The sequence below is a fragment of the Macrosteles quadrilineatus genome, unplaced genomic scaffold (assembly GCF_028750875.1).
Source record: "Macrosteles quadrilineatus isolate MER2022 unplaced genomic scaffold, UCM_ALF_1.0 Scaffold_1__1_contigs__length_201487025, whole genome shotgun sequence".
Taxonomy (NCBI): Eukaryota; Metazoa; Arthropoda; class Insecta; order Hemiptera; family Cicadellidae; genus Macrosteles; species Macrosteles quadrilineatus.
In genome coordinates this window covers 55,291,629-55,310,751 of record NW_026542594.1, presented here as the reverse complement: position 1 = coordinate 55,310,751, position 19,123 = coordinate 55,291,629, and the positions used below count along the sequence as shown (strand labels likewise).

At 33.8% G+C, this 19,123-nt stretch overlaps 1 protein-coding gene across 1 annotated transcript in view; it reads left to right on the top strand.

Moving 5' to 3' along the window:
- Nucleotides 1–6,009: 6,009 nt before the first annotated feature.
- LOC128983124 (bromodomain adjacent to zinc finger domain protein 1A) overlaps nucleotides 6,010–19,123 on the top strand; it is a 218,572-nt gene continuing 205,458 nt past the window's right edge. The window contains exons 1-4 of the mRNA XM_054402292.1: nucleotides 6,010–6,350; nucleotides 7,867–8,005; nucleotides 17,740–17,879; nucleotides 18,059–18,133. Of these exons, the coding sequence (XP_054258267.1) occupies nucleotides 6,238–6,350; nucleotides 7,867–8,005; nucleotides 17,740–17,879; nucleotides 18,059–18,133 (467 nt within the window). The 5' untranslated portion in view covers nucleotides 6,010–6,237. The remainder of the gene's footprint in view (nucleotides 6,351–7,866; nucleotides 8,006–17,739; nucleotides 17,880–18,058; nucleotides 18,134–19,123) is intronic.

Sequence of the window (19,123 nt, the reverse complement as noted above, 5' to 3'; positions counted from 1 at the left end):
TGCTAGCGAACTACAGCGAACACCAATGAACGTTCGGTTCGCTCCTGTTCGCTCTGGTGTAACCGTACCTTATGGAGCCAATGACATTCAACGCTAGAAATCAGCTGTGCGCTTGAATGTTATTGTTATGCTTTAAAGTATTTTCCTAACCTAGCTTTTTTTTTTAAAAGAACGTTACTGTTAGAAGATGAGTGAAATGGATAATGATGAAAAATATTGTACGTAAACCCATGTATACTCACGTAGGTGAATGTAGGTGAACATTCACCCGCGTGATGTAAAAACGCTCTTGCTACACTTATAATGTAAATAGCTATTACGACAGATTGGTTACTGGACCATGACAATATTGAATTAGCTTAAAAATGTAGAGATAGAGATTTTTAATTCGTTTTGTTTCGGTTTTCAATTCTGTATGTTTTATTTTCAATATTTTAATAAATTTATGTGTCAGGGGTGACCTTCATAGTTGCAATACTCGAAACTGGAGCCAACTTGATCTTCCATCCCATCGACTCAGTAAGACTGCAAATAGTTTCCCCACTCTGGCCTTAAAGCTGTATAATAGTCTCAGTGTTGAAGTTAGAGGCCTACCAGTTAAAGCGTTCGTAGCGCACTAGGGAGTTGAAGACTAGGCCCCTTTACTCCATCAGGGAATTTTTTGGGACCCCTGACTCAGTTTGGACATCAGAATCCATCGCCTTGTATATAGTGTATATAGTAAAAGTTTTAGTTTTAAATTTTTTTTAACGCAATCTACCCAGCTATGGCTGGGCAACGATGAAGAACCGGTAAAGGTAAAGGTAAATAAAGTGCGAATTAATGATCTGATGTCACATGTCTGCCATGTTATCTTATTGGACGTCTGTCACTAAACAACTCCACTTGCGACGTTGCCAATTCTACAAGGCCGCGGCCTGTAGTTAAAGGTGGCCGTGGACTGACGGTCTAGTGGTCTGCTGACTGATGGTTATTTGGTGCACGGCCCCCTTGGTGACATCTATATATATATATATATAGTGTAAGAAACTGGCCCTTATCTGTAGTTTTGCAAAGGGGTTTTCTTTTTTTGAAATCTGTATTACATCGTTTGGCCAGGATCTTCCATCAAAGTTGGGTATTCCCCCATGAGGTTAACATTGGGGAATCTATATATTTAATTAGACACTTTGTCTTCACTAATTTGAGAGACCACTGGCCGTAGAAACTTGGTAGCTGTGTCCTAATTTATAAACATTAATGTAATAAAAGATTGAAAATAAAACATATAGAATTGGAAACTATATAGACTTTTTGTACATTTAAAGTGGAGTTTATATTTTTATAGCCCAGTGACCAAGCATTCATATTCTAAAATACCCCCGCCGCAGCAAACCTGCAGACTAAGCGAATTTCCATTTGCCTGATTGGATTTAGACTAAAATGTCTCCTTAAAAATATCACATTTATTCCCTATTTAAATAGAATCAGTTTAACACATACTTAGGTTTGCTGCAACAGGGAGGGTAAAAGTGTTTTTTTTATGTAAAATGTTAATAGTTAGTAATAAATAAAAACATTTTCCAAATTTGGTCAAAATATGTTAATAAACAAGCACACTACAACGGTTTACTTATTCTCCATAAGAATAACATGAGAATTTTAAATTAACAATTTTTTGGAATTTTCTCCGTAACCATTAGGAGCATTATAACGCTTCAATATACTAAATTATTTGTTTTTTTTACCCTTTGAGGCCCCCTTTAAGTTTGATTTTTTTGGAAAAAAACTAATATATTGATATAAATCAATAAAGGCAAGTCCTCTAAACATGTTTTGAACATTTTTTTATTTTTTTTATTTTTTTTTTTAATTTACAGGCTTGTCCTTTGTAGAGGACACTGGGCAAATATTAAAGTGAAATTCTCATAAATAAAAATAAAAGCTATATTTTTTAGTAGTTTACAGAACTAAAGTATTAAAAACTGTATAAATACAAAAACTACTTACTTATAAATTAAAATAATAACATTAAAATAAAAACAAAACAACCAAATTTTCAAAAAAATTTAAATTTTTTAGTTTTTTTTTAAAGTTTGTAATGAAAATGTTCAACCATTCCAGTTAGAAGCTGTTATTATGTGTATTACCACTTGCTTATTACAGTGAACACATAGAAATAATTTTCATTAAAATTTCATTTAAAAATTTTTTGTTCAAATATATGTCCCCTCTAGAGGACACTGGGCGTATGTCAAAGTGGACATGATAAACACTAGGGATCCAATGAAAAATAGACACAAAATCAGATACACAATGTTATGAATTTATTTAGTAAACAACAATAATTATCTCTTTCCATTTCAAAACCAATATGACCAAAATTCACTTCATATTTTGTTGTAGTATTTACTTGTTCATTGTTGTAGTATTTACTTGTTCATTACTTGTTCTTAGATATTCAAGTTCAGGCACATTGCCACTTTCAATTAGGTCTAAAATATTGTTAGCTTCCACTTTTCTGTAACTCATTTTATAACCTCTAACAAAAACCACTAAATCACTGTTGACAAACTGTACCCAGCTGTTCTAAGCATTACAACCATTACAACTCACCATGGAGTAATGGGACGATAGACTACAACATTTGTCTGCTGTCCTGATGAGGCAAAATACTGTTATATTATTGTTCCTACGTTGCTAAGGAACAAAATAATGTACCAACCTTTCATAATTGTTGAATTTATAATAATGTATAACAAATATATCGTGTGTATGTCATGCCACCAAATTGATACTGCTGTGGCGGCCGTGCCCTGACGTCATATGTTTTTTGTAACTTTAGTAAAATCCAACAGAATGAGCTGAGATTGATATTTGTGTGTTGCCAAAGTGTCCTGTTGACAGGACAGTGGGTTTTAAGGCACTAAACAATGACCAGCCTTCACAATAAATTAATAAATGGCATGTCCCCTAAAGAGGACAGTGGGCCTGAAAGGGTTGCTCTACAAAATAGTTTGGAAAGAAATTTCAAAATTTTATGTTTTTTGGGTCAAAAATAGGAAAAACCCATTTTTACCCCATAAAAGCCCCCATAAATCCCTGTTCCCATGGTCCGATCATGCTGGTTCGCGAACTCGTTCGAATAAACGTAGGTTTACACGTTTGTACCAAATTTCATCAAAATCGGATCATTTTTGCTCGAGTTATCGCGCTAACGGACACATATATATATATATATATATATATATATATATATATATTATTTTCTTGCATTTTTAGGGCTACTAATATAATAAAATTAAAACATATATAACAAAGTACCCTTTTAGTAATTATTTTATTTTTCATGACGACATGTTTCGGAACTAAGTCCATTGTCAAGTCATTTTTACCATAACCTCATTCTTTAAACTAACAAAATTAAAAATATAATCATATGTAAAAATAATAAAATATGTTAACTAAATCTTAATACATTTTGGTAGGTATTAATTTTTTTTTTCATTATACTATATGAATGTTTTTCTTTCTTTCCTTAGTTTTTCAATTTTATCGTAGATAGGTTGGTTTAATTTTGGAATCATTGTGTTGAGTATGTTGTTGGGGTCCTTTTTGTTGTGTATATAAATATTTAGCTCTTCTTTCACATTAAGTTTCTCACGTTCTTTTTCAAATTCTAAAATAGTTAGATTGTCTTTCATGTTTTTATAACTGTGGTCTGTGTTCATTATATGGTCGGCGAAGTTCGACTTCATTGATGTCTGATTTTTTGATTTCAATGCTTGTAGATGTTCCTTGAATCTTGTTTTAAAAGTTCGAGATGTTTGACCTATATAATAATTGCTACAGTCACTACAGTTTATCTTATAGATTCCTGATTTGTTGTACTTTTCGTCTTCATTATCTTCTGTGTGTTTGATTTTTTTATTGATTAATTGGAAAATATTGTTCTTAGTTCTGTAACTTACCCTTATATCCGAATTTTTAAACGTATTTCTTACTGCTTTAGTCATATATTTGTTATAAGGTATATACGTATATACGTATATGATTATATTTTTAATTTTGTTAGTTTAAAGAATGAGGTTATGGTAAAAATGACTTGACAATGGACTTAGTTCCGAAACATGTCGTCATGAAAAATAAAATAATTACTAAAAGGGTACTTTGTTATATATGTTTTAATTTTAATATATATATATATATATATAAATATTAATTTAGGTGTTCACGTAAGGGCTGCTGATATATTAAATATTTAAGTAAATAAGTACAACTGAGCACCCTGTATATTATATTTTATAAAAAGAAGTGACATGTTTCGGACATTAGTCCATTTTCAAACTTCAAAATACATTATACACTTAACTGTTGTTTATATTGCTTGTTTGTAAATAAATATAATTTATATACACAGATGATTTATAGAACTAGACAGGATTTGGAAAAACATTTTTGTTACTGATTATTTAATTTTAAAATTTGGTCAAAGATTGGGTTTCTTGAAGGAATTTGGCTATTTAAAAAAAATATGATTTGGATTTTTTAGATTTTCTTCGTATATGAAATATTCTTCAGTTGAATCCATTCGATTTCCTTTGTTTAAAACTTTTAGAATTTTCATGTTGTTTTTTAAATTTGTGTAATTGTGGTTGATCGATAAAAGGTGTTCAGCAAAGTTTGATTTCATGGAAGTTCTGTTGTTACTCTTAAGAGCTTGAATGTGCTCTTTGAATCTAGATTTAAAAGAGCGTCCTGTCTGACCAATGTAGAAGTGTTCACAATCAGTGCAGTTAATTTTGTAAATGCCAGATTTGTCATAGATGTCTTGATGTTCTTTATTTGTATTAATGTTATTTGTTATCATATTGAAAGCGTTATTTTTTGTTTTAAAGCCAATTTTGTATTCAGAATTTTGAAAAGTTTTTCTTGTAGTCCTGTTAAGAGTTGTATTGAATGGGATACTAATGAATTTCTCTTTCTTCTTTCTTTCTTTGTTGTGTTCTTGATTTTGATTTTTCTTTCTTTTGATGCTTCTAATCATATTGTAGATAATGTTTTGCTTATATCCATTCCTTGATGTTAAGTATTTAATTTTATTTAATTCTATCTCGTAATTTTTCTTTGTCATTGGAATGTTCAAAAGACGATTTAGCATGGATCTGAGAGCAGATAGTTTGTATTTCCAAGGATGGTTAGAATTTGATGGTATCATTAGGTCTGATTGAGTTGGTTTTCTGTAAATTTTGAAATCGTGTTTGTTTATGTTTTTTGAAATAGTTAGGTCGAGATAGTTTATTTCATTATCGTTAATTTCTTGGGTAAATTTTATTTTCTTGGACAATGTGTTCAAATATTTAAAAAAATCTTTACTTTCCTCTTCATTTCCTTCAAAAAGGCAAATGACATCATCCACATATCTGTACCAATACCGTATTTGATTTTTGAGTGGTACGGATTTAAATCATTGTTAAGAGGGTTCCCTACCCCCACCGAAAAACGTCAGAAAACCGCTTCGCGCGGTATCATATAGCGATTCTAGTTTTAACATTTAAATTGTGAACCAAACACCATTTTGTACATAAAGAGTGGTTCTACTAAGTTTGCTTTTTAAAAAATGTCTATGCTTACGCAATCAAGGGCAACGACTTGTCAAAGTTAGTGAACTTTACACATAACTGAACTTTGACATAAACTAGACATGAAAAACTAACTTCAAAATGTATAATGGAATTAGAGATCTATACTCGTGTTGGTTAGTCTATAATTTATTGCAACTTTTGTGATTTTTCTTTATAAAAAATGTCAATCTTTAACTCCCATCACATACATGGTTGTTGACATGCTAATGGGTGAAAGTACGGTACAATCATGGCCGCCTTTAACTGGTACAATATGTCAGTTTGCTTACACTGTTTATTACATGTTGTGATGTTGTACGGAGAATAAATTTCAGAGGCCTTAGCATGCTAGGTCTTTTGCCTGTTGCCTCCAATCGTTCATTAATGATATTTAACCCACTTTGCTACTTCGCTACCGCTCCGTCTCTGAATTGGAAGTGAATTCATGAGATTTTAAATTTCCTTTGTTTGTGTCAATGGTAGTAAAAATATATTATATATTAGTGAGTTTCTAGGAATTATATCGGATATTAACGGGTATTCGTGGTTACATCCACATAACCTAACTCCGTCGCTACATTTTCATCACTGTGATTGTATGAATTTGTTGTAGAACATTTTCTAGTTTTCCATCATGCCATTGCTCTACAAAAATCCGTTTGAGCGAAATGAAGAACCCGATGACTTGGATGATAATGAAGAGGTATTTTTCTGTGAACTTACAAATGAAATCTTCAGGGACTATGAGTAAGTAGAAAAACTTGTTGACAAAAGTTGTTGAATTTCTAGGGTAGGTAACTTTAATCATTTTCCAAATTTACCTGATAACTTAGGTTCTAAGCTTCCTGGGCTAGACTCACTGACCTCTGGGTCACTGATAAAATAACCGGGTAGCCTAGGTAAGGTTTTTCATGGCATGATGATACTAAGTCAATCTTAGGTTATCTCTGTGGTTTTCAATAACTTAACCATAACTTAACCCTCGAGTGGGCACTTGCGGAGTTTTCCTCCGCACTTGTAGTTTTTGTTGATATAAATATGCATAATGTGTGTCGGCAGTTGTGTCTGGCTCCATTCTTCATGCACCTTATCCCAGGAATGCCCCTTAGCTATTTTTACCTCCAAATTCCTTCTTATTTTGTTGTCATTTGCTATTCAGTGACACGGTGTCAGTTTGCAGAGGTTTTCTCTGCGTGCGCCCTATCGCGTAGCGTAGAGTTTATTTTCTTCTGCGCTCTGTCAAACTGTGTGTAAGCCTATTTATATAAATAAAATTAGAGTTTTGTCTGTAGCCTACATTGCTCAGAATCATAAACTTTTAGGTTAATTTTACGTTGTATACATTAAAGAAGCCGAAACAAGTCTCATCTCAATTTCTGTCTGTTTGTCTTCCTGTCTGTCACGGCCCAAGAGCCATTTTACGCGGCCTTCTCCTGATAAACGAGAGTAGGTACCTAACTTATCAAGATGCAAATCATTTTAATGTATTCACTGGATTGGCGAGAGTCTCTTTAGCTATTAAAATATGGCCTCACTACTTTGTAAATAAAATTACCGACGTTTAAAAAACCAATTTAATGCGATTTTTGTCCCAAGTTTTCTCCCAATGTTCATCACATTATCATCTATAAAATAACGATCAGCTGTTCGGATCAAGATTATTTTTTCTAGCTGTCACTGATATATGTTTCATTGAATGTTATGATGTCATGAATGTCAGTGAATGTCATGTTGTCATTGAATTACAAATACTGCAACCATTTCCCATCACTTTTTGAAAGCAAATCCAAACCAAGTGAGATTAAAAACGTTTTCCCTTACATAACGGATTTAATTAATCTCAAGTGCAATAATGTGCAATAATCTTTTAGAGCTACTAGTTCAGTATTGAAACAAAAATCAACAGGCCGTCCAAGGTCAGCCTGGACGCCAGAGAACGTCCAGAGTGTTGAGTAGAGAGAAGCTGTGGAAGCTAGTCCTTTGCGGCCTGCACGTAAACAAGCTGCAGCTTTGCAAATGTTTGGCTGCTCGGTAGAAGAATATTACAAAACAACCTGCACTTTCATCCATATAGACCTACTTTTATTTAACTTAACTTCATCTCCCTGGAGTTTATTTGTATAATTATTGGGAATTTAAGTGGTAAATGACCTATCAGTCTTGTGGTTGTGAAGGAGAGTTTCAAACTACAAGTTAATTACTGTAGCCTATATTTCACCAGATTATCATATAAGTTAGATCTTTGATCTTTTGTTGTTTGCAGAGACTACTGTGAAAGAATTATTCTTTGCAACTCCTTGGTTTGGTCATGTTCTCTCAGTGGTAGAGCTAACCTTACATACCAAGAAGCTCTTGAATCAGAGAAAAATGCAAAAGCAATGCTTCATGACTTTCCAATGGAGGTAAGTTTTGCATTGGGGTTTGTTTATTTGGTGTTTGGTTAAAGCTATGATGATGTTGGTTTAAACCTAGGCAATTTTTTGTTTAAGATAAATAGAAACTTACACGTAATATAAATTAACTAATCTCCCTCCTTCCTCGCTCAACATATTAAGTACCATGCCAGTTTTTGATTTTATTGCCGCAATGCCAATCAGAATTGTAGTTCAGTTTTCAGCTATATGATGTTTATTATACATACTTGTTAATAGTTACAAGGTTTCCATACAAAAAGTAAGATTTGGACACAAAAAAAATTTGGACCAATCGGGTCTGCACTGAACATTTTTAGGAAAAAATTGCTAAAATAAGTAGTGCCGACCCGATCGGTCCTCAGGTAATTTTTCGATTTACGAGGGTAATTTACTCCTTGTGGTTGGCAGTAGTGTCATTTCCAGCCGTCCCCCCCCCTCAGCAATTTTATTTCTACATTTATGTGTGTTGGTTTCAAATTTTATGCAGTTTAAACTTACAAAAAGTACAGGTTTTTCGGCACGTTTTAACAACGGGCGACTTTAACGTTTTATAACCAAAGAAACTACTAATCTACGTAATCATTATGAAATTTGTATAGCTTTTAGAACATAAACTTGTTAAGCATATAGCCTATTTCTAAGTTTTAGAAATTTTAATCAATTAAAAATATTCTGTTATGGTTTTTGTAAAAGCATATTATTTCAGGGATGTAACAAGCTAGAAACTATGTATTATCTTGAAATAAAGCTCTTAAAAAGATACGAATGAAATGTTAAGGCTAAGTGGTCTTTAATATATAGATGTACGTTATATAACATAACAGGATGAATAACAGGGTTGTCGAGCGATAACTGTTGTTAGGTTTTTCTGTTAGGCGATTTCCCTGTTATTAAAATAACGTTATCAATTCTGAGTTTACTTATGCATTTACACTTTCGTTCTATGCTGATTCTCACGATAGTACAACACTGATTCGATTCTTTTAACTTCATAAGTTATACTGTATTAATTTTTAGTACAGTAGACTCTCGCTCATCCAGATCGGCCTTGTCCGGACTCCCGGTAGTCCGGATCGGCAATCGTGATTTTTTTAGCAGCACAGTTCATTAGAAGTCCGATTATCCAATATTATTAAATAATCAAAAAAATCGGATAACACGGCAGTAAAAATTATTACTGGTGGAAGTGCATATGCACAGCTATCATTACTGTGAACCTGGAACAAAACTGAAAAGCCGGCTATATACAGTACTGTGTATTTGCTCGACTCTCGATAGTCCTGATTTTTCGTAATGTAGATAAGCAAGAGTCTACTGTATTTACGTGTAGTGAAATCCTTGTTTATTATTATTTACTGTGGTTTAGATTACTGTAATAATGCTTTGAAGTGGATGATGATATTTATACATTTACATATTTTTAATTATTGTTATTATTTTTACTTAGACTAAGGTAAATGCCCCAAATACCAACACCCTAAGTTCAATTCAAGTTTACATCTGCAAATAAATAACTAGTAGTACGCTTATTCTGCGCGTAACGGGATGAGTGAACATGAGCGCAATAATGAAAGAGTCCACCCACACCTAGCCTACTTACCGGTGTCACTGGTGAACACAATAATGTTATTTGTATGGGCAAATCAACCAAATCTCAGTCAACAACAATCCTAACTTCTCGTCCATTAATTAACCAAAGTCATTGGTAATATACATAATGGATTTCCAACAGTTATCGATAGGAGGTAAATCCGTCGTTCCTGTACAAAACGTCTTTTGATTAAATGAAGCCTATTACCATATTTGTTATGAGGCCTATCATAAAAAAAAACTAAGCCAAACTGAACTAATCTAACTTAAATAAATTGCCAAAGCACAGTGTAAGGAAACTCCAAAAAAATATTGTATTGCTTACAATGATGATTTATAACAACGATAGCGCTATTATATAATCTCAAAATGATTAAAAATCCAATAAATGTTCATCTAACTAATGAATCTTAATGCCATAAACGGTTCCCACACTCTGCACTGCTTGAATTTACCACTTCCATCGCCACTACCTACGTCGTGGACCTGTTTCCCTCCCTTCCCACAGCATTTTAGTATTGAATGTACATTAATCTATCTACCACAAACTGTTTTCACACTCAGAACTTCTCGCATTTACCAAATCCTTCCCCACTTCCTACGACGTGCAACTGTCACAAAGGGTTTCTACACTCCAGAATGCTCGCCTCGACTACTTCCATTACCACTTCCTACGTCATGGACCTGTTTCCCTCCCTTCCTATGGCATTTTAGTATTGCAGGTACATTAATCTAACTGTCACAAAGGGTTTCTACACTCCGGACTGCTCGCCTTGACTACTTCCTTCACCGCTTCCTACGTCGTGGACCTGTTTCCCTCCCTTCCTATAGCATTTTAGTATTGCAGGTACATTAATCTAACTGTCACAAAGGGTTTCTACACTCCGCAGCGCTCGCCTTGACTACTTCCTTCACTACTTCGTACATCGTAGACCTGTTTCCCTATATTTCCATAGCATTTAAGTATTACAAATACATTAATTTAACAGTCATAAAGGGTTTCCGTACTCCTTTCTTTTCACTGCTCACCTTTCCGCTTCCTTTACCACTCTCTACGTCGTCGACCTGTCCCCCCCCCCCTACACATAGCATTTTAATATAAAAATATATCAACATCTTTGAATATTTAATATTCAATGCCAACATTAAATTGAATAATGTAAAAAGCTGCTTTGTTCTAAATACATCCATATCTATTTTTAATTTAAAGGTGAATTTTAATACTGAACATAAAGTTCAATTTATTATTCTGAAAGCTGTGAAATTATAATGATATATATTCATAGATGCCAAACTGTTTACTCCATGAATGAAAGAGCTTAGAGTAAAAGTCGTTCTCTCTGTCTTAAGTAGACAACAAAATTGTTAATCGCAAAACGTAAACAAATAAAAAGAAGAAGAAGGTAGCTCCTAATGTTATTCTTATGGGACAAATTAAAAAATGTTTTTTAAGTATTCTATAATTACTACTGGGCGGAATCGTCTAGAATTTTAATGGTGTTTCAGGTCACCCACTGGTGTCATAATTATTTGTGCAAAATTTGAACGCTATAAGTGCGACGGTTCTTGAGTTTTTGGTGCGAACACACACACACACACTCACACACTCATACACAAGCGGACAACTTTTCTCCGACTCCGCTATTACACGATACATAGGATTCGTTCACTTCGTTCACTCATCTATTATAGGTTATGTTTAAGCTTTCGAGTATTTTGGAGTTAATAATTTCGTGATATAAACTCTCAGATTACATAAATAGATAAAAGGAAAACATCCAATTACCACTATCGATATGCACACGACCGTTTTTGGCAGCATGGACCAAACAGCCGAACCCCATCATCTCAATCATACTTACCCCTAACCATATCTTAACCGTTGCAAAATTGACTTCCCAACGCACTCCAAAACCTTCTGATAAACACTTGTCATTTTTATAGATCAACTGAAGACAGTACTTGTTATTTCAGTTATTAAAAACCTTGTTTAACCAAATAAAACAATCTTATCATAAACTATAGCTCATCCCCTGGTTTTATTAAAAGAAATTAAAACACAAATCGTAAAATTAAACCTAAAATAATATTTAAAAATTTGTCAAACCAGGCACCCAGTGTCACTATTAACAAGAACTAGACAAGAAAAAACAATCTTTATATTTTTACAATGTTATGAGAAGTCTACTTGTGTTAGTTTGAATATTCTATTGTGATACTGCTTGTACTTGTTTTGCGATGTGAGGGTGGTGACAATAACATGGGCACTTGAACGGCATGTGTATGCATCCCTTATGGCCCTAATCACTCCGAGCAGTAGGCCTAGTAGCACCGCGTCAGCATAGTGGTAGTGGCAATATGATGCATACCACCCGACAACATCCCTATAGTCTTTAGACTTTACCCGTGTTTATAACCGGTGTTGAAACTACGTTGATACGTAATGTTGAAAAAAAGTTTGACTCAACCAAAGATTATCTCTTCCAATGAACTTAAAAATTTGAATGACTTATTAGCCAGATAAAAAAAATCCCAAAAACTATTGCTTCTAATGAACTTAAAAATTTGAATGACTAATTAGCCAGATAAAAAAATCAATTTGCAAAATATTTAAAGCTTTATTAATTTTTATTTCTAGATATTAAAAACAATATTCCCCCCTCAGCCGTGCGTTTCCTGGAAGCTTGCCTCCATTGGATCAGGGCTAAATGAAGTGTAATTTTAAAGCTTTTTTTACCCACTCTGCTAGGAAAGTATACAAATCACTAATTTTTCAGAAGTTTTTTGTAAAAACGAACTATTATATCATTCTGCAAGTAATTGAAACTTGAAACGTTTATTTACGTTATTCAGTCAGCTGAAACATGTGAATTAAATTAATCAAAACAAACTAATATTTGTTTCTCAAATCTGAGTGTCAATAAGTCAAATCAAATCAAATCAAATCAAATCATTTATTGTAGTCAGACAATATACATTGTATTACAAACGTCAACTTAAATTACTTCTAAATATAAACAATAATATAATGCAAATAATAAAATAACAAAACTGGTAGCCTACTATAACACTGATAACACATATGAAAGAATAATTACAGAGCAGGTGGACTTAGCTTCAGACTGGAAGTTTGTTAAGCAGTTTTGGCCCGAGATTTTGAGGTAATGATGCAGCTAATTCCAATCTATGAGAGGTTTGTCTATGATGGTGTCTTTGCCTGGTATTATAATTATGAATATCTGCACCGGTTACTTTTGTTGTTGATTTAAACCTATAATATAATAGAATTTCAATAATATATATCGAAGGTAACGTTAGAATTTCAAGGGATTTAAAAAAATTTCGGCAAGGTGTTCTTCTGTACACACCTGCCATAATACGAATGGCTCTTTTTTGCAACCTAAAAACGCGTAAAAAATTTGATTGTATCGCAGACCCCCAGAGAATAATTCCATACCTTAATCTTGACTCTATGAGTGAAAAATAAACTAATCACATAAGTAATAAATTTTGATATTTTGTGAATCTATTCATTAAAAATAATTGAGACGACAGCTTGGAACACAGTGCATCAATGTGAGGTGTCCAAGAAAAAGTGTTATCAAAAATCAATCCTAGATATTTAACTTCTGTTTCTAAGGGTAACTCAAATTCGTTCATAAATATTACTGGGCTGGCCTCAGAATGGTTGGCTTTTGAAAAATGTATACAGCTTGATTTGCTTGGATTAACGTGTAAATTATTGCTATTAAAGTATTGATAAAGGTTTGATAGTTTTACAAAGCTATCAATTTCTAGGTTATCTAATGATTTATTTTCAAACAAGAGGGCTACATCGTCAGCGTACATAGTTATGTTTAAGTTAGGGAAGGTCTTAGTTATACTATTTGTATATAAAATGTACAAAATAGGCCCCAAAACTGAGCCCTGGGGAATTCCGAAATTCACTTGTAGCTTATTTGAATGTACACAATCGTTAACCTTTACACTTTGAGTTCTCTGTAGAAGATACGACTTAATCCAGTCAAGGGGCAGGCCACGGATTCCCAGATTATAAAGCCTCTCAAAAATTACACCGTGGTCCAAGCAATCGAATGCCTTCTGAAAATCCAGAAATACCCCGATAGCTTTGTTTTTATTATTTACAGCACTGATTATTTTGGTAATTAAGTCAACGGTAGCATCAATCGTACCTTTCCCCTTTACAAATCCAAATTGTTCTTTACATACAAGGTTGTTTTTGAATAAAAAATCAAGAAGCCTTTGCGCAAAAACATGCTCGTATATTTTTGAGATATGTTCGCGATTGGACGCCAATTTTCAGGAAGGTCAGATTTACCGGTTTTAAAAACTGGACGAATTATTGTTTGCTTTAGAACACTGGGAAATATGCCCTGCAGTAAAGAGGCATTTATTATATCAGCAAGAGGTTGACATATGTAATTTGCACAGTGACGTACAATTTTGTGACTAACCCCATCATATCCACAAGAATTTGAGTTTTTCAAATTCGTTATAATTTTATAAACTTCTCGTGCATCTGTTGGGTATAGGGCAAGAGAATTGGGGCAGGTGGTATCGATTTGATATTTTAAGGTGGGTTCAGATATTAATTGATGTTTCCTTTTGCCAATATTGGTGAAATACTGGTTGAGTGATTCAGGACTTGGCATATCAGCAGGTAAAGGTGGCTGTTTACTTTTTTTGTCAGAGTTTATTATATTCCAGGCCTCTTTTGATACATTATTGGTTCTAGCTAGTTGTCTAGTTATGTGGGCTGATTTCGAAGCTTTTATAACTCTTCTATAAATAGTTTTGTATTTAATGTAATAGTTTTTAAATTCAGCAGATCTGTTAATTTTTCTTTTGAAATCTAATTCTTTAAGCTTTTGTGATGATATTATTATGCCTTTTGTTAACCATGGTTTTGTAATTTTTTTATAGTTCTTCTTTTTATTTTTCAAGGGACAGGCCAATGAAAGATCATACATAAAAACATTTAAAAAATCTATTAGTTTTTGTTGAGCATCCGTTGTTTCTCTCAATGCCTCCCAACTTTCCTTTGAGAGCAGCAAGTTTAAAGTGTTTAAATTATCAGGGCAAGTGTCATGGAAAGTCTCTGTCGAAGTGATTCGATTTGTTTTCTCAACAAAAGCAATTTCAGTAGGGAGTTGCAGTCGGCCTATCTGAGCGAAATGATCCGAGAGTCCAGTGCCTACCACCTCCACCTGCAACACCTCCTGTTCCATGTTGGATAGCACGTGATCTATAAGGGTGGATGACGTGGCTGTTACTCTCGTTGGTGACTTGACAAATTGCTTTAGATTAAATTCATTCATTAAATCTTTTAACCTATTTTTATCATTGTTTGGTACATGCCAGTCTATATTTAAATCACCTAGAACTAAACATTGTCTCTCTTTTGACAAGTGTTTTGATAGTAATTTGTACAATTTATTAAAAAAGCTGTTAACATACAATTTACGATTGTGAGGTGGGCGATACACACCGAGTATAGTGATTTTTAAATCTTTACTTACAACTAATTCAATTCCTGCTGATTCAAAAACCATTTCCTTATTAAAACTACTAATATTTACTTATTTACTAAGTCTCAAACAAACAAACTTAGTCTGTCCTTATCTAAAAAAATTACCCCGGAGATGTAAACAGATTATTCACTTTAAAGAAGTCCAAACAAGAACAACACAAAAGTAAGTGCCGCATGGATTCTTTAGCTTTTATATTTCTTTATTTACGACATAGCCTTAATTTTGATATACGTACCGACCATTATACAGTTTATATTTTTAAGAATTCCATCTTCAAACACCACTTCTTATCTTTTCTTAACTGCGGGTTTCAATGAATGGTTATGTTGTGTTGAATTTGTTACTCACAGGAAACGGTTTATAGAAGTTTTGATTCGGTTCTTTACCAAGGGACGTAGAACGCTCAGTTGTATCCATTAAAGTTTTTTAAACTCATTTAAGCCCTTTAGGTTTGTTACCACATAAACCCACGCTAAAAAGAACTCTATTATCATGTTGATGAGAAACCTAAGCATTATCCAAGATTGGTTATAGCTCACTTGTACACCTACACTATCAAAGCGATGTTGGCTGACTCCGGTCAAACTGTCATTGTCATACTACGCAAAAGTCTGTATCCTTTCAAACTGACTAAGAAGGAATTTTCCTTAAAAGTTAACCCCCACCTCTCATGACTTTCCCTTATGACTTAAATAAGGCATATGGACAGACGCAAACAAAAGAAAGATTGCACATGCCAAACCAAGATCAGGACCTGTTTTTTACACATTCAGATTTTGTGGCTTGATCAAGGGTGCGCTGTTTTAGTGAAAACTATGTCTATGTAACAACAAAGCCTTTACAACAAAAAGCGTATATGGCCCACTTCCATCATAATGTTCAAATAGGTTCTGTAAAAACAAAAATAACTTAATATTATGCTTCGAAAAGGTTATTTATCTAAAAAATAAACCCACTTCTATTCTTGAAATCAACGATGCACTTACTACACAACTGTATGTTTTGTACTTCAATAAGTGGTTTGGTACTTCAATAAGTGAGATTCGAGAAAGATTTCTTGAGAATGATTCGGATGGGTTGGCTAGTAATTTTATATTTTGGATCAAAGTATTGCAAATCTTTATGGGGAATTTAATAACTAAGTTATTTTATATTCGGCTGATTGGCTGGGTAGCTGAGTGGTTATAGTGCTCACCTAGCAATCAAAAGTTTGCCGGATTGAACCTAAGAAAAGTCATCAGCTTTTTGATGGTTCGAAACTGGACCCAGCTGTTCCTGATCATTGGGCTTTAAATAAATGATCCTCTGACTAATGAAACAGCTGATCATCTTTGTCAGTAACAAAGCTACACAGCTCATCTCACTCCTTCTACACTTATATTACCCTTCACTCATATTTGGGTTGAAATAGGCAAATAGGTGGTACATCCCATCTCAAAGATTGACAATTTATTTTTTAAAAGTCTAATTTTTCTATTGTAGCCTATAGTCTTAATCCTAAACACATTGGGGAGCGAGCTGGTCTAATGGTTAGAGTGCGGGACTTCGTTTCCAGAGGTCCCGGGTTCAAATCCCGCCAAATCACCAATGGATTTTATCTATGTGATAATGCTGCAACCCCTAGGTCTAGCCTGAAGTAATGTGAAAAACAATTCCGGGCTCGTGCCTAGCGTCCTAGGAGAAAAAAAACCTAGTACACACATTTACAATGTTATAATTTGTGAAATATTTTTTGGAACACGGGTTGACCAGAAAACAAGAAATTGTAACATGCACTCCTTGTTAAAGTGACTCCGAGGGCCAAAAGCCAAGAATCTCTGTCCGACCAAATAACAACATCATGAAAATTTATAACTTGCAGTATTTTTATATTTTCTCTGTAAACATTAAGCGTACCATACAGCAATGCTTCAACATACTTAATTTTTGTTTTGAAGCTCTAAAAAATTGTTTGAAAAGAAATGACAAAATTCTATGTTAAGAGGATCAAAAAAGGGAAAAACAAATTTTACACTCAAAAACCCCCTATAAAATCTCGTTTCCATATCAACCACACCCTCTGATCATGCTAGTTTGCAATCTTGTTAGAATAAAATGTAGTACTAAGTTTCTCTTTGTTGAATACCTGTCATAACTCCCCAGAGAGACTGGGTCAAATGTCTAGGATACGTACGGTACACAGAGAGACTGGGTCAAATGTCTAGGATACGTACGGTACACAGAGAGACTGGGTCAAATGTCTAGGATACGTACGGTACATAGATGTGCGCATATGTTGATTTTTGAAAGAGTACCCGCTCGCTCCAACTTGTGTGCGGTCGTTGCAGACATTTGACATCTGTCCTCAAACCTCATTTGTGTGCAGTTCGCAATTTTGTTCAAATTTGCAACACACACTCACAATTTATCAGCACACTTCAACTGTCCTCAAATGTGCGCATTTGTGCCAACAAATGTTAGCGTTAAAACCGGGCATTTTAAAATGCCTAATTAAATACACAACTCAAATAAAGTCTTCCATCAGGCTACCTCCATTGGTACTGTCACTGTCAAAAATTTACTTGAGATTTACTGTTTCAGCTTCGCATTCCTGTCTTCTATCTCACTACTCTGACTCAGCGCAAATCCCTAAACGAGTTGGCTGAGGATGTGTATTGTTTTGCTAAAGACAGATATTTTGTTGGGGAAAACGTTGAAGTTGATATCCCTGGAAGCTCACTGTAAGTAAATTTATTTTAAACAAAAACGCTAATTTATTCTTATAGTTTTTTTTTTATGACTTGTATCAAAAATAAATTTTCATTTAATAGCTATTCTAGAACTATATACTAAACAAATCATACAGTAAGTTTAAATACAGTAGAATTGAATTAGTAATGTTATTTTCATAATTTTACAGTACAAGCTGCTACATTATCCGTGTTATTGATCCCACACCAGAAGAACTAAAGACAGTTGAAAGACAAGCGGTTAAGTAAGTACATAAACTACATAAACATAAGTACAAGGCCTTTATGTTTTGAAGAAACTTTTGTAAATATTGTATATAGTTCATAATAAATCAGATCAGTTTGTCGCAGTCGCTGAATTGTCACTAATCCAGGATAAAAACCCTCTAGGGAAAAGCTAGAAATACTTTGTAGGAGTGTGAAAGGGACTTTTCTTCTTCAAAAGGGAAAACTTCCTTACAGAACATAAAGTTCCTCGACTGAATACAAAGCTAAATCAACAATATGTTCTTTTTACTCGGTTTTAAACATATTAACATTCCCTTATTTTTTAGTTTTTTGTGGATTTTTTTCATAAAGCTGTTTTTAGCAATATTGTTTTCTTTTTGTAGAACTGTAAATTAGCTTCTAACTAAGTTAGCACATACCATATCCGTCCTCTCCTTATTCAATTTGAAACCTTGGACAGATTTTTCACATCTTGATGCGAGTGACTTCATGGAAGGGCTCACCAGTTCATCTCAGTCTCATCAGTATCGTGTATGTCCTGGGTTAACCATTTTCTAGTGCTTCTTTAACAAATTACTCTTTGTATGCAATTCCAGTTGCAAAATCAGATGAAAGTTTTTCTCCTTGAATGTCCATCTCTCTAATGCCTATTTTTGAAGTTCTTAAGCCAGCCTGAATCAGCTTTGAAATTAGAGGTGTGCAAGCAGCTCGATTTTAGAGCCGAGCCGAGCCTGGCCTACAAGCTCGAGCACAAAGTCGGAAAGTCACAAAAAAAAAAACACTGACAGCTGATGTTATTTTATAGTGAAAATGGCGTAACACAGAGCTGGAAACCTTACAATCTAAAATTTTATATTCTGTGAATCAGGGTTTTATCTCTTTTTAGTAGTGCAACCTACCAGAGAATTACTAAACAATGTTAAAAAAAGTGTGTTGGATTGGCCACCTATGCTGATTGGACGAGCTGATGAGGAAATCAGTAGTGGCTAGCAGTGCTGGCCGTACGA